The sequence below is a fragment of the Elgaria multicarinata genome, chromosome 19 (assembly GCF_023053635.1).
Source record: "Elgaria multicarinata webbii isolate HBS135686 ecotype San Diego chromosome 19, rElgMul1.1.pri, whole genome shotgun sequence".
Lineage (NCBI taxonomy): Eukaryota > Metazoa > Chordata > Lepidosauria > Squamata > Anguidae > Elgaria > Elgaria multicarinata.
This window is the reverse complement of record NC_086189.1, coordinates 13,794,979-13,814,891: the sequence shown is the minus strand read 5'-3', so window position 1 is coordinate 13,814,891 and position 19,913 is coordinate 13,794,979. Positions and strand designations below refer to the sequence as shown.

The window sequence follows — 19,913 nt, the reverse complement described above, 5'->3', positions numbered from 1 at the left end:
AGCTACTAACCACAGATAAAGCTGATTTTAATTTATTTGATCAGATCCTTTTTAAAAAAAGCTATTTATGCCAGGAATCGTCACAACAGAACAATTAGAGAGAGGTTTATAAAATGATCAATAGCATAGAGATAACGGTTAGAAAAAGCTGCGATGATCCTGGAACTCTGGATCACCCAAGGAAACTGACTGGTAGGTGATTCAGGACAGACCATATTTTGGAAACCAAAAAGGAGGACATGTCTGGCCCCTCAAGGGGCCAAGCAAAAGCCAGAGGACTACCACTCCCAGCATGCTCCCTGAGTCTTGCTTTCTCTTCCTCGGGTCTCAGACTCCCTGGGCCAGATCTACACCAAACAGGATGTAACACTTTGAAAACTGTATATGGAAAGTCTCCTGAGCCCAAACAGTTGTCAATGGATTGGCTAAAAAGGAGAATGAATCTGGATTTTTCCTGCTAAATGGTCAGGCTCTTCATACCACACAGAATTCGCTCACACGTATACTTAAATTCACACAAACACACATGGTGCTTCCAGACAGCCGGTTCTGAGCGCTACCAATCATAAGTTATCAGTTGACCATATGGAAAAGCGGGCAGGGCTCCTGTGTCTTTAACAGTTACATAGAAAAGGAAATTTCAGCAGGTGTCCTTTGTACACATGCAGCACCCGGTGAAATCCCCTCTTCATCACCACCGTTAAAGCTGCAGGAGCCCCGCCATCTTTTGTATCTGGTCATGCTAGGCAGGACTCCTGCAGCTTTAACGGTAGTGATGAAGAGGGACTTTCACCAGGTGCTGCACGCGTACAAATGTCACCTGCTGAAATTCCTTTTTCTATATTGCAGGGGCAGGGGTCAATTTCACCGAATTTCTCTGGGGGGAGGAGAAATTCGCCAACAATTTCAAACAGGTAGGAATCACCATTATCAAGAATTTCCTGAAAGTTTTGTTTCCCCATGAAAAGGGTTTCCATTTTTCTGCACTGCACTGAATGGGGGGAAAATACTGCTTGTGTATTCGCTATTAAACTTGCCGCGTGTTAAACCCATCACAAGCCCTTTTTCCCTTGCATCATGACATCCAAAAACATGTTTGGGTCTTCGTCACGCCTCTTCTGAACTTACTTGGTATGCAACATATATGAACAAATATGAACACATATTTTCCATGCCTCTTTGACCCATCTAGTTCAGGATCTTCTACATCAGGGTTGGGGAACCTCTTTCAGCCAAAATGTCAGGCCCAGCATCCTTGCAACAGCACTATCCAAATACATATTAAAGAAACGGCAAACTCCTTCATTACAACAGGACACAAACACAGGCACCTCATCAGAGGCTGCAGATCAGAGACGACCATGAGCCCAACTTCAAATAAACTCAGACAAGCCAAACAGAAGCTAGAAACAGGGTCTTAAAATCCAGTGGGATGATCCGAGATGTGATCCAAAGGCAGAGGACTCAAGGCATGCAATCATTCGGGGTTTAACAGTAGGCCGCAGCAAAACAGTGTCCAGGGTCAGCGATGAACGCTCACCAAACTCTGACAGGAATCTTTCCCGGTCCTACCTGGAAATGCCAGCGACTGAACATGGGACCACATGCATGCAAAGCATGCGCTTTGCCACAGATTTCCCCTAAGCCGGGGGTCTTCAAGAGTCAGCCAGGGGGTGATGGTCCATCAAATGCACTAACCCCCCCCCACTGGTAATACTCTGAAACTACTGAATAATGACAAAAGATCCCTTGGAACAGAGCACTTAAGAGACAAATGGATTCCAAGTAATTGCATCGTGAGCACTGTGGAACTTAATTATTTAAAGTCATTTGTTTTGTATCGATAAAAAAAAAAACCAGATTTGCATGGGAGGGTTTGCAGAGCCCATGGAAATCACAAAGTCTGAGGCAATGTATGTGGTAAAGTAGGTGTGTGAGGGAGGGAGGATCATCAGATATTGACGCGGAGTGATGTTATCGTAAGGATTGGCATTTGGGGAAGCTGCTCCAGCTTGCCCCTCTTGCTCTGCAGAAACCAGGGGATATTCTGCACGCTGTGGATCTATAATCTCACCCCTGCCTGCATGTAGCCTGTGTGCTGCCTATGAAACACTCAGCAGCAGGCAATGAGGACAGTAAGTCCCCACCCCACCCCGTTGTGGTTTGTTTAATTTCGAATTACCTGTACTTATAGGGTAGCCCCCCCCCACACAAACAATTGTTGTTGTTTATTCGTTCAGTCGTTTCCGACTCTTCGTGACTTCATGGACCAGCCCACGCCAGAGTTTTCTGTCGGCCGTCGCCACCCCTAGCTCCCCCAAGGTCAAGTCTGTCACCTCCAGAATCTCATCCATCCATCTTGCCCTTGGTCGGCCCCTCTTCCTTTGGCCTTCCACTTTCCCTAGCATCAGCCTCTTCTCCAGGGTATCCTGTCTTCTCATTCTGTGGCCAAAGTACTTCAGTTTTGCCTTTAATACCATTCCCTCAAGTGAGCAGTCTGGCTTGATTTCCTGGAGTATGGACTGGTTTGATCTTCTTGCAGTCCAAGGCACTCTCCGAATTTTCCTCCAACACCACAGTTCAAAAGCATCTTTCTTCCTTCGCTCAGCTTTCCTTATGGTCCAGCTCTCGCAGCCATATGTAAACACATAAACAGCACTGGGCAAAAGGTGAGATAGAAATAAATATAATAAACACCGGGGCAGAAAAACCAGCCATTAGGCCCACAAGCGACACCGTTATTTTAAACACGCCCCTGTTAACAGGCTATTCGCCCTTCAGCTTTAAGAGATTTTACTAGTTTCTCCCTTCAATAAAGCCAGTCGCTGAATTACTGGTGTGTGTGTGTGTGTGTGTGTGTGTGTGTAAATGCGCGGAAACAAACGCTTCATGTTTTAGTCCTCAGAGAGGCCAAAAGCCCCAAAAGCACCCAGTCAATAACTGCACAAGCGTTAAACCAGGCAGATGGTTTTATTCATTTGTCATGTAAACTTTTATAGCACGTGCTGGAAGAAAGTGCTGTCTCTGCTCCGGGGGCCCCGCTAAGAGGAGGAACCGCACGGGGCAGGCCAGGGCCGCGCCCCACCCCTGCCACGTACACTGCACTGCTGTGCGCCTGCGTTTCCATCCCACACTCCTTCAGTCCCGACGGAGGATTTGCCAGGGTCCCGCACAAACTTGGTTTTGCCCTTTACGCTGGAAACAAGCCGTCGAGAAATATTTGCAAAAACAGGTAGGGGGTCCTTCCACTATCGTTTTTTTAATCGCCCGGAGGGTGGCTTTAAAATGAGTCGTCACGGAAACAGAAGCTTCCACGCGCCTGCACAGGTAGCCTGCTGAGACGAGCGTGGCAGGTGTGTCCTGCTGGTCTGCTACTTTCCAATCCTTCCTTGACTCTATTCTCCTTACAAGGGGGCAATGGTGGTGGCCATAGTGACGGCTGCCTTTGCGAAGGAAGTTAGAAGGGAGCGGCGAACAGAAGCCTCGGTCTGCCTGCAGTTGCTGCTCCATAGCACAGGCAGGTGGAGGCTTCTTATGCACAAGCTGATTCAGTTAAAAGGCTCACATCTTAACCTGATTTAAGAATTGGCCATAGGAGACCAAGCACCTCTCGAGGGACTGTTAAGCTACTTACTTCCCCGGCTGGCTTCTGTGTGATCAAGAGCGGACTTCCGGCGTGTCTGTTTCCTTCTGCCCAAGAACAAGCAAATGCTTTAGCTGAGGTGGATTTGAACTCAAGTCTCTCTTGGATCCTGGATGCTGACACCTCTACACATCCAGGCTCAATGCAACGTACAAATACCTGCAGAATCTCCTGGCTCAGGTGTTCTGTCACATCTATGCATGGCAAGGGCAAAGAAGCGTGTAAGGCCAAGGTCTTCTCCCAATCGCAGAGTGCACAGAGAAGTGCATGTGTATGAGTGTCTGTGTGTTGGGCGGGGAGAGAGAGAGAGAGACAGAGAGATATGCAGGCAAGGTAGAGGGAGAACTAACATCAGCCCTAAAGAAATTGCCTACCAGCAAGGTCCCTTTTTCTATCAAATCTCTCATTTTATATCAAATCTGACTGTGAATAAGATGTTTTTTTAAAAAAGAAAATTTCATTAACTACCTCCTTTTTTCCCTTTCAGCAAGAGATGGGGGGGGGGAGAGAGAGAGAGAGAAGAAAAAGAGATGTCTGATACCCTTTCTTTTTAAATAGCGTTCCCTCCTCGTAAAAGAAAACTAAAACCATGGTCAAGAAATAATGCTCAACTGTATGTTTGAACATGAGTAAATGTGAGTTGTTGGTGGCGGCGATTCGCATGCTGTGATGTATATGGTTTTAAGAATTTTAAAAACTGAACAAACACCCCCCCGCTCTCCCCCATTTCTCGTCTCCGCCTCCCCGTCTTCTCAAAACGGTGTAGAAAATGGAAATGTTAAAACGATTGTGCATTGCATGACAATATCCGTTCAGATGCGCCGCTTTGGCTCATGCAAAGTCTCCTCGGCCTGAATCGACACTGACAGCCTCCGTGGTGTATTTTTGTCTGTTTAAAAAGCCCCGTCACGTATTCCGCCGGTTCCCTTCAACCGTGTTCCTTCCACAAGACCAGATGAATACTGTGGTCGGGCATACTGGTGGCAAACACCAGCCCCCTGTCGTTCTCACCGTCCAACCCGTCGAGCCAAGACGTCTCTCCCGCCAGGAAACTGGAGCCCCTCTTTGACTTCCTGTACTCCGGCAGCGGCCATCGGCTGAGCAGTTTCTCTGTCCTCAAGTCCATTATGTACAGGTAGTGGTTATCAAACAGGAGAGCAAAAATGTCACCGAAGCCCAGCAAGGACAAGTTTGCAAACTCGGGGGGTTTGATAACCCTGCAGCAACGGCAGCGGCAGCGAGAAAGAGAAAAGCAGAGAGATCAGAAGAAAACACTGCGAGAACGACCAGTTATCCTTTTGAGAAATCGGATCTTTTTTTAAAAAGAAAAAATATGGCACTGATATTCTAGACTCGATGGCTTTATAGGCCCCTTCCAACTCGACTATTCTGTGATTCTAAGGACGGCTGAGCTTCCCCTCTGTCGTAACGATGTTGCTCAGCCAGTAGGGCAGATCTGCTCTTAGCATGAGATTCTTTGCCTGCTATTGGTTGAGACACTGAGAGTCTAGAGGAGGGTAGTACAGGCAGAAGAGCTCATGCCAAGGACAGTCGTCAGCGATTAATAGTGCAAGACAGTTTATTGGTAGTGCACGCGCTGGTAACTTCAAGGCTCGACTTCTGCAATGTGCTCTACATAGGGCTACTTTTGTGCCTAGTCCAGAAACTTCAACTAGTTCAAAATAGGGCAGCCAGGCTGGTCAACGGTACACCTAGGGAGGGACCACATTACACCAGTTTTAAAATCTCTTCACTGGCTGCCAATTAGTTTCCGGGCGAAATACGAAGTGTGGTTATCACCTTTAAAGCCCTACATGGTTTGGGTCCAGGCTACCTGCGGGATCGCCTTCTCCCGTACAATCCGCCCCACACACTCAGGTCCTCTGGGAAGAACTTCCTTCAGCCAGCCAAAACTAGGCTGACAGGTATTACCCAGAGGACCTTCTCTTCTGCTGTTCCCAGATTGTGGAACGGCCTGCCGGAGGAGATTCGTCAACAGTCTACTAGCATTCAAGAAAGCTATCTTCCGGCAGGCCTATCCAGTGGAATTTTAAGATGTCTTCATTACGTTTTTAGGATGTTTTAACAATGTATATTATGTTTTAATTCAGTTTTATGTATTTTACTGTTTACTGTTGTTCTCCGCCTCGATCAAAATGGAGAGGTGGGTAAGAAATATTATTATTATTATTATTACTATTATTATTGGGAAATCGGCAGACAACTCCTAACAAGTAAGCCCCTTGAAGAAGGCCTTTGAAAGGACACAGGCTGAAACACGGGCTTTGTATAAATAAATCCTTTTGCATCCCAAAGACCCATTTCTCCCTTCTTTGGTTTGACTTGGATGCTTTCCGCCTTTCGTTTGGGTTTCTCAGGAAAGCAATAAGCAGCCCAAGTCAAAGAAAGCGGCAGGCCAAGGGGAAGAGGATTGGAACAGAAGCCAGAGGGAGACGTTCGAGAGGGGGAGGAGACGGGGCAGAGCGGAGGAAGGAACCTGTCTTGGGTTGCAGGAGATTAGCAAGTCACATCTTGTAATTTAACACCTCCCAGATGGGATATAGCAAGCATTGAATCATCTAAGGCAGAGGAGTACACGGTCTTAATTGCAGCCTCCAAGGTCTTAATTGCAGGCTTCCCTGCTCAATCCCTCCCTCTCCAGAGTTCCTGATACAGACTGCTCTTTCTTCGCTGGCAGCTGGACGGAGGAAAGAGCAACGGGTATGAGGATCGCGGGGAGGAGGTGGAGAAAAGGCAGGCGTGCAGCTCCTGACCCAGCGTCTCAAGCAATCCCCGCAGCCGAAAACGTAACAGTCCCTAATTGAAGGAGACCTGGAGGATCTTGGGCCCCCGGCACGCAAAACACGAGGCCTAGTTGGTTTGGGAATCTCGGCTTGTCCCTTCAGACCCCTGTGAGAGCGGCCGGCGCTGATGCAAAGCCTCCTTGGCCCAGGCCCAGCATCAAATTCGGAGTGTTTACCTGAGGATGTCATAGCTGGCAAAGTCCCACTGGTACAACCCGATGGCCGAACTGCACACGATGTATTTCCCGTCGAAGTGAAGCCGGGGCTGCAGGGAGATGCTGCGATCTTCTGACACGGACAGGGTCTTTAAGCATTTGCAGTTGATTTCTCTCCCAATTGGCCAGATCTGAAACACGACACGACAAGGCCGTGCAACGGGTGAGGGACTGGGGAGCCCGTAGCAGAGGGGAAGACATATGCTTTGCTAAGCGCTCACGGCCCTCTGTAAAGCCTCCCCTCCGGCTAGAACTCCTTCCCCAAACACCTAGAGGGACCCACCTTTCTTGAACGAAAACTATCCCTTCTCAACATCTGGCTTCCTTTTACGCAAAGACCTTGACATCATTTTGACTTACCCACTTAGTTCCTACACCAGGACCGGGGACTGGGTGGCCCTCCGAATATTGTTGGACTATCATCCCTCCCACTTGGCTAAGCTGGCTGGGGCTCATGGGAGTTGCAGTCCAGCAACATTCGGAGCGCCAAACGTCCCCTACCCTGTCCTACATAAATGCAGGTGGAGACTATGTAGCTACACGCCCGTCCTCCATTTTCCCCTTCTCTTCCACTGCTGCATTCCTGCCTCCCTGGCCTCCTTTGTAAACCGCCCAGAGAGCTTCTGCTATGGAGCGGTATATAAACGTAATACATAAATACATAAGACTAGATTGCCAGCTCCTCAGGGCAAACACCCGTCTTTGTGTGTGTGCTCCCGTAAAGCACTACGTACACTGATACTAAATAATAATAACAAGAAGAACTAGGAAGATAAGCACACAAACTGCAGCCAACACTTTCGGTGAGGTTCTTCATCCAATTGGAACTCTTTTAAGTTTTTTAAAATCTCATCATCCTTCTCTCTCTCTTGCTCCACCCATTGCAGAGTCAGGGGAACGTAGAATCATAGAATAGTAGAGTCAGAAGGGGCCTATAAGGCCATCAAGTCCAACCCCCCGCTCAATGCAGGAGTCCACCTTAACGCATCCCTGACAGACGGCTGTCCAGCTGCCTCTTGAAGGCCTCTAGGCTAGGAGAGCCCACCACCTCCCTAGGTAACTGGTTCCATTGTCGTACTGCTCTAACAGTCAGGACGTTTTTCCTGATGTCCAGCTGGAATCTGGCTTCCTGTAACTTGAGCTCATGATCCCATGTCCTGCACTCTAAGAAGAGATCCTGGCCCTCCTCTGTGTGTCAACCTTTTAAGTCTTTGAAGAGTGCTATCATGTCTCCCCTCCGTCTTCTCTTCCCCAGGCTAAACATGCCCAGTTCTTTCAGTCTCTCCTTATAGGACTTTGTTTCCAGACCCCTGATCATCCTGGTTGCCCTCCTATGAACACGCTCCAGCTTGTCTGCATCCTTCTTGAATTGTGGAGCCCAGAACTGGACACAATACTCTAGAGGAGGCCTAACCAGGGCTGAATAAAGTGGAACCAGTACCTTGTGCGATTTGGAAGCTATACTTCTATTAATGCAGCCCAAAATAGCATTTGCTTTAAAGTACATAAGAAATCTTTAGGGAAATATCCTAAGCGGGGGACGGACCCAAACATGCCAGTGTTTCGGTCCTGAGTGTGCTCAGTGGCCCTGGAGTAGGGAGTGATTGTTGGGAGTGGGGAATGGAAAACAGAGGAGGAGGAATGGAATGAGTGGCTGGGAAATCGTCACACAGCCCAGCGCTCCAGACTGCAACCAAGTCCCTCTTGGTATTATGACTTACATTTATATTCCACCTTCCCTCCACGGCGCACAAGGTCATGTACACGGTTTCACCCTGCCCCCGAAGCATTCTTATCTTCACAACAGCTCTGTGAGGTAGGCCAGGTCGAGAGAGAAAGTACCTCGCCTAAGGTCACCCGCTGAGCTTCACGGCTCAGGGGGAATTGGAACATGGGCCTACCCAGGCCTAGACCGACATTCTAACCACGCCGGCTCTCAAAGCATTCGAAGATTTTGCATGCTGCTTTTCAGCTCAAGGAGAGAACTCAATATGGAGAAGAGCATTAAAAGCAAAGCGGACTCACGAAACAAACCAACGTCCAAGAAAGGATACAAGCTAGCTCAGAGTTTGAAATTTAAAACACCCCTTGATCACTTCTGGAGACTGGGGAGGTGAGGGTTTGAGTTCCAGAATCTGAGTTTCTTGCTTCAAGCAGGGGTGGGTGGGATGAAATGGCCTTCTGACTTTGACTTTATAGCACTGCACTGATGGGTGCTATTTGGCCATAGACATATTAGCTCTACATAAGAGAACCAGTGTGGCACAGTGGCTAAACACTTAGTTTTAACACTTAATTTTAACTTAAATTTAAATTTTACCGTTTTAACTCTGTATTTTAATTTTATATCAATTTTGCTGCGTGGTTTTTATTCTGGTTGTGCTTTTTATGTTGTATTGTGTATTTGTGCTTTTAACCTGTTGATTGTCTTAGTATGCTTTAAATTTTTGTGAACCGCCCAGAGAGCTTCGGCTATTGGGCGGTATAGAAATGTAATAAATAAATAAAGTGTCAGATTGGGAGTTGGGAGATCCGGGTTCTAGTCCCCCACTCAGCCATGGAAACCCACTGGGTGACTTTGGGCCAGTCACAGACTCTCAGCCCAACCCTCCTCACAGGGTTGTTGTTGTGAAGATAAAGTGGAAAGGAGGATTATTATGTACGTCGCCTTGGGTTCCTTGGAGGAAAAAAGGCAGGATATAAATGCAATTAATAATAATAATAATAACAACAACAAGCAAGAGGTTTTGATGCATCCTTTTAGAGCTGCATTCCCCTGGTGTCCTCCAGATGGGTTGGACTACAACTCCCACTACGCCCAGCCAATAGCTATGACCCTGCCTTTGTATTCCCTCGAGGCTTCTGGCTGAGCACTGCCAGAAACAGGAATGTTGGGTTAGTTCCAAGTTTGGGCTTGATCCAGCAGGGGTGGTCTTATGTTCTTATGAAGCATTCACACCGGCAGTCTCCCTGAATTCAGGCGCTCCGTAAGGCAGGGGACTGGACGTACCTTGATTTCATACTTGTCTGCACTGAGCAGGATGCAATCCCCGGGGCTGTGCATGAGGGATTTGACTTTGCACTTCTGCAAGACCACCTGCAATTGGAAGGAAGGTTGCGTAAGGGGGGTGGGCACGCAGGGCAAGCCACTGAGAGGCCCCGTGAGGTACAGGGACACCTGCAGGCATTCTAGTCACCCCGGTGGTTAGAATCAGGACAGCGAGGACGAGTTCAGGGTTGCACACTGCGCAGGGAGCCCACAGACAGGGAGCGGGCTGCCTGCTGAAGATGTTTGCCCTCCAAGCCATTGAAGGCAACGGGGATGGAGGCAAGGCCTGGGGTGGCACTCGCCTACTCACCCTCCTTGCGATTCTAATCGCCTGGGACCCAAACAGAGCCCTTCCCTCAATATAAACGTCCGCTCCTGCTCGACTGCAGAGGTGGGCAATCTTTGCCGGCTCCAGGTGCTGCTGGACTCCAACTCCCATCAGCCCCGCATGGCAATGGGCCCTGAGGATGGCCACAAGTTCCCCGCCCCTGCTGAATTTTGGGTAGGAAACAGGACCCAAGCAGGAGACGATGCCATAAACATTGGAGAAAGCAATCTTATGACCACCTGGGCGAGCATACCAAGACCATAGGATGTGGGGGGAAGTCCCCTCACTGGCCAGAGACAGTGCTCAGACCAGGGCGAGGGGGGGGAGTCAGAGACCTGCCCCCTGCCCCCACTCCCTCGCAGCCAGCATGGAGAGAACTGCACTGGCTGCCTCTCTAAGGTCGGAAGATTGACCGTGGAGAGGAGGAAACGTGGGCGGGAATAGACCAGAGAAGCTGGGATACGGGTTATCCTGAGCCTCTCCCCCTCTGAAACACCTTCTGAAATCTGCAGAGTGGGAGGACGGAGTGGCGAAGTTCGTTCCCCCGTTCCTCCTTCCGGACCCTACGTGACTCAGCCATCTCCCACCTTGCACATGTTCAGCTTGCGAACTTGCAGGCAGAAAAGCTGGCAGGAAATCTATTGGCCGCTTAGATGCATAGAGGATGATGGCGGGATGCACCCGTATGGAGGGTCCGTGGTTTAGTGGCAAAGGAACTTGGCACGCAGAAGGTCCTCTTTAGCCGGATGTTGGGAAAAGCCATGGGAGTTAAGTACCACCAAGAGGAAGCCAACGAGGCAGATTGGATCAGAGCTCAAAAACACACACACCCTCCGACCTTGGGGAGCCAGAACCACTCAGAATAAACAATTTTGGGCAGGGGGGACGAATGGTCTGGCTCCATATAAGGCAGCTTTGTGGGTCTATGTGGTTGTGCGTGTGTGTGGTTGTTTTTTAGGGAAGCCCTGGTAGTTCAGGGACCGCCCCAGTCCTGGCTTCAAGTCCTGGGATTCCCAGTTTGCTTGTTTGTGACGCGTTGCTGCCGCCCTTCGACCAAGTCCTCTGGGCAGTTTACAAAACAAGCAAAAATCAATCCATACAAAATCAATCCAAACATGTAAAAAATCAGTCCAAAGAAAATTAAACAGCATCTAAAGCAAATGCAACCAGGGAAAGTCTAAAAAACCCAGCAAAAAAGCCCCAAAACAGAACGAGGTCATCAGAAGAAACAGCAAGGAGAACTGTAATTTTAAAAAAAAAAACCAAAAAAAACCCAGTAATAATCAGTACAATACAACTCCAAAACCCAGCAAGTTAGAAGGATCTCAGGAAGCAAGTGATAGGAAAGGCCTGTCTCTGAGACCCTGGAAAGATGCTGCCAGTCAGTGCTGACAGTACTGGACTAGGTGGACGAATGCCCTGACTCTATTTAAGATCGTTTTAAAAGTTCACAGGACAAAGCCGGGTATGTTCAAAACGCAATTTCTTTGGCACAGCTTCCCAGTTCCCATGCTCTACTGCAACGTCCCCCAACCTGATGCCCTCCAGATGTTTTGGACTACAACTCCCAGCATTCCAGACCATTGGCTATGGGAGGCCACCAGGCTGAGGAATGCTGTCTTACTGTAACTCAGCCTGTAATTAAGCCCATGCAGGTGCAACTGAAATAGCTGCATATTACTCCTATTCACCCCTCCCTCTGCTTTCTTTCCAGTCAAATTTTAGATTGTAAGCCCTTTGGGGCAGAGACCAGCATACTCCAATAAATCATAAATCCCTCCCGTTTACCTCCTATCCAGTGGGGACTGGTGGCTCCAATCTTAGTGGGGAAGTGAATCCGCTCTGGGTTTCAGCAAGAACTCTAAAGAAACTATCCCAGATTTCGCACCCCTTGGATAGTTTCTTTAGAGTCCTGACTAAAACCCGGAGTGGATTCACTTCCCCACTAACACTGGAGTCACCAGCCTCTCCTGCCTCCATGTTCTCCTTCTTCAGTAGTCCCTGTCAAGTAATAATTGCAACCTCCTCGGGGCAGGGATCTTTCCTCTTATAACCTAAAGTGTCACGCGCACACAGACGGTGCGAAACAACCACAGAAAATTGGTTTTGCACGAGGGTTTTCCTTGCACGCTAAGTGTCAGCTCAATGGCGCAAATATATAGCAGCCTTTCCAAAGGTGACAGACGGTGCAAAGTTCCCTTAACCAGAGGCAGGATGGGGATAGGAGGGGAACGTCCAGTCTACCTTCGTGACCCATTCAGTGTGTCCGGTCAGGGTATTGAGACACGCGCCGGTCGATAAGGCCCAGACTTTCACAGTGAAATCCGCCGAGCCGCTGACCAAGACGTCCAACCCATCGTTGTAATCCACACTGAAAACTATGAAAACAGAGAGAAAAGGTCACTTTAAAAAAGATCAGTAGTGCCAGACCCAATTGTACTACTATATATGAACTTCTTTAATAATATATATACAAGGCCCTATATGGCTCGGGTCCAGGTTATCTGAAAGACTGTATTCTCCCTTATGAGCCTGCCCGTCCTGAGACCTTCCGGGGGCGGGGGGTTTCTCTTGGTCCCACCACCATCACAGGCACCCTGGTGTGAACGTGGGAGAGGACTTTCTCGGTGGCTGCCCCCGGGGCTCTGGGACTCCCTTCCCAGGGAAGCTAGACTGGCTCCCTCCTTCGTGTGCTTCTGGAGGCAGGCTAAAACTTTTCTGTTCCGGCAGAACATTATCTTGCTAGATAATGGGTCCGTAGTTTGGGGGTGCTCTTGGATCCAGAACTGTCACTTGAGGCACAGGTGAACTCAGTGGCAAAGAGCACCTTTTATCAGCTTAGGCTGATAAACCAACTGCGCCCTTATCTGGACAGAGATAGCCTAGCTACAGTGATCCATGTTCTGATAACCTCTCGTTTGGATTACTGCAATGCGTTATATGTGGGGCTGCCTTTGAAAACGGTTAGGGTACAAAACAGGGCAGCCCGTTTACTAACAGGGACTGGACAGTGAAACCACATCACGCCAGTCCTTTTACAACTTCATTGGCTGCCAGTCCAGGTCTGGGCCCGATTCAAAGTGCTGGTATTGACATTTAAAGTCCTAAACGGTTTGGGGCCAGGTTATCTGAAGGAACGCCTCCTCCCATATGTACCTGCCCGGACCTTAAGATCATCTACAGGGACCCTTCTCCGTGAGCCCCTGCCAAAGGAAGTGAGGCAGGTGGCTACTAGGAGGAGGGCTTTCTCCGCTGTGGCACCCCGGTTGTGGAACGAGCTCCCCAGAGAGGTCTGCCTGGCGCCTACACTGTACTCCTTCCGTCGCCAGCTGAAGACCTTTTTCTTCTCTCAGTATTTTAACACCTAATTTAACTTAAATTTAAACTTTGGTGTTTCAATCCCGTATTTTAATCTGTATCAATTTCTGCTGCGTGGCTTTATGCTGGTTGTGCTTTTTATATTGTATTTTGTATTCGTGTTTTTGGACTGTGGGTTGTTTTGTTGTGCTTTTCGTGGTTTTAATTTTTGTGAAGCGCCCAGAGAGCTTCAGCTATTGGGGGTGGGGGTGGGGGGGGAGGTATAAAAATGTAATAAATAAATAAATAGAGGAAATTCTGCAGACTCTGTCTTCTAACCACCCCCTGAGGAAGGCCTTGGAATAAAGTACAGGCTGAAACGTCTCGGGCTTCATGGAAATAAGCTATTTGCACCCTGAGATCCCGGTTTCTCCTTCTGGCGAGGCTTGGATGCTCTTCTTCTTTTCGTTCCCGGTAAGTGCCAGGGAGGTCGGTCCGCCTGGGGAAGGCTCCGTGGGGATGGCCCGCGCATGCTCCACGCTCCCCAAAGGGCTCACCCTTTCCCGAGGCCCCGACCCACCTGCCCCTGTGTGCCCTCGGAAGTGCTGGGTCTTGGCCCCCGAGCTCCACTCCCAGCAGGCAACCGTATTGTCGAAGGAGCCCGTGACAAGCTTCTGCGCGTCGAACTTCACCGCCGCGCAGGTGTGGGTCTGGATCCCATAGATGCACTGCCCCGTGCTCACGTCCCACAGCTTGGCAGACAAGTCGTCCGAACCTGCGGCCCCCAAAGGAAGGAAGAAAGGGCGGTTTAGTGAGCGGGAACGCGAGGTTCGGTGGACAGCTGACCTGACCCCACAGATCCTCCCAGAGTGCAGGACACGGAATAACAGGCTCAAGTGACAGGAAGACAGATTCCGGCTGGACATCAGGAAAAACTCCCTGACTGTTAGAGCAGTACGACAATGGAACCAATGACCTAAGGAGGTGGTGGGCTCCCCCACACTAGAGGCCTTCAAGAGGCAGCTGGACAACCATATGTCGGGTGGATTCCTGCATTGAGTAGGGGGTTGGACTCGATGGCCTTGTAGGCCCCTTCCAACTCTATGATTCTAACAAGGGCGCTCAACTCCAACCCAGGAGAACTGAGCTCGAATCTCTGGGCAGCCACATTGGCAGGCTCTGACTTCAGCCTCAGCGACCAGTACGGAAAACTGCACCCATAATGAAGTTTGTTGTTGTTCTTACTATTATTATTACATTTATATCTCGCCTTTTTTTTTCCTGTTAAGGAACCCATAATCATCCTCCTCTCCATTTTATCCTCACAACAACAACCCTGTGAGGTAGGTTGGGCTGAGAGTTTGTGATTCTGGGCTAGTCACAGACTTTTAGGCTCCTTATAGAATGTGACTTCCCATTATCTAAATCTTTGCTCTGGATTTATTTCCAGATCAGAAGCCTGGGAAGGATGCCCTCTATAAGCAGGTGTAAGAGTGAAAGCCTGCCTGTCAAGAAAAATAAAATAAAAGAGAGACAGAGAGAGAGAGAGAGAGAGAAAAGGTCATAACTCAGCATCAGAGCACATACAGTGAATGCTCAAGGCCCCAAGTTCACTCCCTGGCATTTCCAGCTAAAGATCTCAAGTAGACAGGGCGGGGAAGAACTCTGAGAGCCGCTTTCAATCACAGTAGCAAATACAGAGTTAGAAGGGCCGGGGTATAAGGCAGTTTTGCATGTTTGCCCCGGGTGCCTCGTTTGGGGAATAAACCACTGCGTTCATCTTCCCAACGGCCCTGAAAGGTAGGCCGCAATGCTGATGGGGGCTGAGAGAGGATGCTAGGAGCTGAACCAGCAACTCCCTGGCTCACAGCCGGCTCTCACTCTGCCCCCATGCCCAAGCCAGTAGGCCATCCTACCTGTACAAAGCAGTCCATCTTTATAGTAAAGTGCATACACCCTGGCACTGTGTCCGATCAGTGAGGAGGTCTCAAAGGCTTTGTGGTCCTCCAGCTGCTTCATCCTCAAGATGGCCTTCAAGTACACCTTCTTCCAATGCAAAGCATCCTGGACAGAGTCATCAATCTGCCAGCCCAGGTTCTTACAAGCCGTCTGCCACACCTCCAGGCAGGCACTTATGACCTTGTTCCATTGCTTAGAGACGAGGCAACATGTGAGTAAGGTCTGAGGGTCAAGCCATTTTAACAAATAGAAACTGAGTTCGAGCGGGAGGAGTCTGAGGAAGTCCCGTTTGAGGAGGATCTCTAGGTTATTGGAGAGATGCCTGAGCTGGGCAGCCCCGCTCAAGCCAATGAGGTGATCCAGCGTCTCATTTTTCTGCAAGTCCGTCAGAGAGAGAAACGTAACAGAAATGTTATCAAGCCATGCTTCAAAGTCCTTTCTCTCCATAAGGTTATGGAAACATTTACCTGCGGTACAGCAAAATACGGTATTAGTTCTGCTCGAGATCCGAACGCAAATAACACTTTCTTTTAAAAAAGAAAAACGAAACCGGGGGAAACGAAACTCTGAGGCACTCATGGCCTCTGCTGTGCTTTGACCCTGCTTTGATAATGGGACCCAGTAGGGTTAATATTTAAAACCAGAAGAGATCAAGGTACTCTAGAGACTTGCATGAGTACAGCATGGCAGAAATTGTGGGACTTTTGTAGCCCTGTGAAAAATACTGCAACTGCTTTGAGACTTTGACTGCGTTCAGAAAACACGATAGTCAACGGTGGGGTCAACTCAGCAGTTGTTAATTTATTATTATTATTATTTATTATTATTTAGAATATTTATATACCGCTCCCCATTGAAAAATTTCGGAGCGGTGTACAAGGTAAAATGAAAATAAAAACAGAATAAAAGAGTTAAAACAAAATTTAAAAGAAGCAATAACAGTAATCCAAGGCTGCATGTTAGAGAAAGGCTTCTTGGAATAAAGATGTTTTCAGGAGGCGCTGAAAGGAGTACAAGGTTGGCGCCTGCCTGACCTCCAGAGGCAGGGAGTTCCACAGGAGGGGGGCCACCATGCTGAAGGCTCTTCCCCTGGTGGACTCCAATTGGAGGATGGATCTATGTGGAACCACCAGGAGCAGGCCCTCAGATGACGTCAGTGACCGGGCAGGTTGGTAAGGGAGAAGGCACTCTCTCTCTCTCAAGTATCCTGGTCCCAAGTTGTTTAGGGCTTTGTACACAAGTACAAGAACCTTAAACCTTAAACTTATTTAGGGAGTACTCCCCACACAACATGATAATAATCAACAGTGGAATGGATTAGAATCAGCGTTGAGTTGACTTACTCATTCCCCCGTCCTGTCTCCTCCACCCCTCAGTTCTGCTGCTAGTATCCCATCAGCCATTGATGCTGAAAAACTACCCTACCAGCTGGACTAGAGCGGCAGCCACTGCTTTCACCGCTCTTGCCTTGCGACTCTGTGGCTCACGAAATAACCAATGGTACCCTCCACACAACACAATAACCGGTGGTGTTCCAAATAGCAAACTCTGCACAGTGTTGGCTATTTTGGCCAAATAACCAACCATGGGTTAAAAAACTCCCTCCACACAACACAATAACCCACGGTGGGTTAAATAACCAACCATCGACTATTTAAACCACCATTGCTCATTGCATTGTCTGAACCCAGCCTCCGTGAATCTCAGTCCAATTAGAAATAATGCAAGCTACTAATCCTCAGGTTTGGTGAGAAGTTGTTAAAGGCTCCAGAACCTAACTTTCTAGATAGGACTGGTGAATGGGTGGCTTTGCTTTCCAGCAGACAGGTGGACCAGACTACATGCTGGTTCTATCCAATTTTACACTTCAGTTCCTCACCTTTTCCTTTTCTCCCTCCATGAGAGCTGGATGGGAAAGGAGACACACTTACCTTAGGTAGTTGTCTGTGTTCAAATGTTGTTCAGCAGGTAGTGACCACTGCCTCTTTTGCTCCTTGGAACCCGACAAGGGCTGGGATCCCTCTGTGGCCATTTCTCCTGTAGAAGTAACAATAATCTCATCTGTGACTGAGGCTAGATGTAAGGCCTCTCTGATGAGACAGCTCTGCCTTCCCATCTCTGCAGTGTGCTTCCAGTGTGCTCCTCCTATATCCCATCCCATGGGACCTTTTGCCCTTGCAAGTTCACTCCTTAATTTTCCAACTTGATTTACCAAATCAAGGGATCTTTCAGTTACTAGGATTTAGGATATAATCCTATGTATGCTTACCAAAGAGTAAGTCCCATTAAAGTCGATAGGATCTGCTCCTAAGCGTACATTAGTATCAGGGCATTAACATTTGTTTAGCGCCCCCACACAGCACGCTGGTGTTGCACAAAGCAATTACGCACCCATGCCTAAAAGACGCGGGGCCCGTATTAGATGGATAATTTGAGGGACCTGAGTTTCTTTTCTTTGTCTGTTTTTCCTTGTTCCTCACGGATGAAGCTAGGTGAGGAACATTTCTTCCTGTCAAGACTGTGTTCCCTTAGGGATAAAATGTCAGGGTGCTGAAGCCATTAGTAGGCAAAGCCACAACTTTTCTGTCTCTCTCTCTCTCTCTCTCTGACACCCCCTTATCTCTCCTCCCCATCCTTTTACCCAGTGAACCGCTAGGGGAAGGACAGATCGCTCATACCAGCAGCCTGAACAGATTGTTTGCAGAGGACTTTTGAAATTAGGCCAACCGTTACATAGGTCTGCAGGTTGCACAACCCAATTTAAACTGTAAACTGGGAGGCAGCACTTGAGTGTGTGTTTTTCACTTGTGTTTTTGGATTGATCTTAGTTTTTTTTGTTTCTTTTTTTAAGCATTTCAGAAATATTATTACCGTGAATATTAATATGGGGTAGAGGAAAAAGTCAAGGATTAACAAATAAATGTCAGAGTCATGGGGTGGGGGAGATAAAACACATTCAGAGTGTTTTAGGTTTTTTCTTTTCAGATGGGTCTCTTGATGAGGAATCTTAAGGAGAGCTGAGAAGTGGCTCAAGTCACTCAATGGCCACATTCCAATGCAATTAAGCCTGCATTGGACTGTGGCCATTTCTCTCAAGAACCTTTTTTCTGTGCAACTGGGCAAGAGAGCACAGATCCCTCTGTCTGGAAGGACTAAACTTTCTGTGCGTAATTCCTATGAATGTGTATGCATGGCATGCAAGAATTGGTCCGTTATGCCCTTCAGGTCTCTGAGACCAACTCTGGAGGTGAGGGAAATTCTGGGAAGCAGCCCACGCATAGGACGCGGAGTCCATGGGAACATAGGAAGCTGCCTGGCATCAGGTCAGACTAGTTGTCCATTCTTCCCAAATATTATCTGCTACAATTGTCAGCACCTCTCCAGGGTCTGAGGCAGATAGTCTTTCCTGTTAGCCGCTGCCTGGTCATTTGTCTTTTTAAGCTACATGGCCCCAGGCCGTCTATTAAGCCTGCCTGGGACATTCTGCAGTCAAAGCATGTATTCTACCAGGGAGCTTGCAGCCCACCCAACAGTTGATACTTCCATTGGGATTCCCCCACCCCTTTGCAAAGGGCAAAGCAGTGGCTGAGTATGCATTCACATGTGAGGTTTGCCTCTTGAAATCTTGCAGGGCGGAGAGACGACCGATGCGACGTGCACATCATTAGAGAACAAGGAGAGGGCCGCATGGCCAGTTACACGCGCAGTCGTGGGGCCTCAGAATCTGACCCTCTGCCAATCCACCTGAGCGCGACCCCCCTGACATACAGCAAGGCCACCGACCCCTGCCCCCCATCCCAAGTCAATGTTCCCTAGGGTGACCCTATGAAAAGGAGGACAGGGCTCCAGTGTCTTTAACAGTTGCATAGAAAAGGGAATTTCAGCAGGTGTCATTTGTATATATGGAGAACCTGGTGAAATTCCCTCTTCATCACAGCAGTTAAAGCTGCAGGAGCTAATGTATACTAGAGTGACCAGATTTAAAAGAGGGCAGCTTTAGCTGTTGTGATGAAGAGGAAATTTCACCAGGTTCCCCATATATACAAATGACACCTACTGAATTTCCCTTTTCAATACAACTGTTAAAGATGCAGGAGCCCTGTCCTCCTTCCCATAGGGTCACCCTATGTTCCCCCACCACCAGCCCGGCCCCCAGGACCATTTGGCCAGGCTGACAGGGGGATGATGGGCTTTGTAATCCAACACGTCTGGAGTGCACCAGGTTGGGGGAAGGCCCTAAATCCACCCCACCCCCGCCAGCCCCTCAACTGCCCCCCTCCTCAACTCAAGGCCCCACCCCCTTGCTGCAAGCTGTCTCCATGACAACCCACTGGTTTCCCACCGCCCCTCCCCCCGCCGCCCCCTCCCCCTTTCTCTCCCGCCTCCCTCCCTCCCACTTTCTCTTTCGGGGGGGTCCAACCTGCCGCCGCCGGGTCCCAGCAAAGGCTCTACCCCAGGCACTTCCGGCGCGAGCACCTGACGTCATCCTCTCGCGCCGCCTTTCTTCCTCTCTTCCCACTTAAGTCACTTCCGCCCGTATCCGGAAACGGCGAAGGAAAGACACCATAAAGATAGAAATGTGAAGCATCTGCTGCATAGACTATCGGCTTAGAACTTC

General features: G+C 48.8%; 1 protein-coding gene across 4 annotated transcripts; it reads right to left on the bottom strand.

Annotated features, from left to right (window-relative positions):
• Window positions 1–510: 510 nt before the first annotated feature.
• FBXW2 (F-box and WD repeat domain containing 2) lies at window positions 511–19,800 on the bottom strand. Of its 4 annotated transcripts, XM_063144438.1 has the most exons (10): window positions 17,565–17,881; window positions 17,227–17,332; window positions 15,253–15,762; window positions 13,917–14,111; window positions 12,284–12,417; window positions 9,673–9,759; window positions 6,624–6,793; window positions 4,655–4,860; window positions 3,635–3,837; window positions 511–2,658 (listed from the first exon to the last, which is right to left on the bottom strand). In XM_063144438.1, exons 3-10 carry the CDS (start codon window positions 15,740–15,742, stop codon window positions 2,605–2,607), a joined length of 1,539 nt encoding a protein of 512 aa, XP_063000508.1. In that variant the 5' UTR covers window positions 15,743–15,762; window positions 17,227–17,332; window positions 17,565–17,881; the 3' UTR covers window positions 511–2,604. The 4 variants fall into 4 exon arrangements, with proteins under 4 accessions (XP_063000508.1, XP_063000507.1, XP_063000506.1 ...); XM_063144437.1 differs by lacking the exons at window positions 511–2,658; window positions 17,565–17,881 and adding an exon at window positions 19,716–19,800 and having other exon boundaries at window positions 2,955–3,837; XM_063144436.1 differs by lacking the exon at window positions 511–2,658 and having other exon boundaries at window positions 2,955–3,837; window positions 17,565–17,879.
• Between the last annotated feature and the right edge of the window lie 113 nt (window positions 19,801–19,913).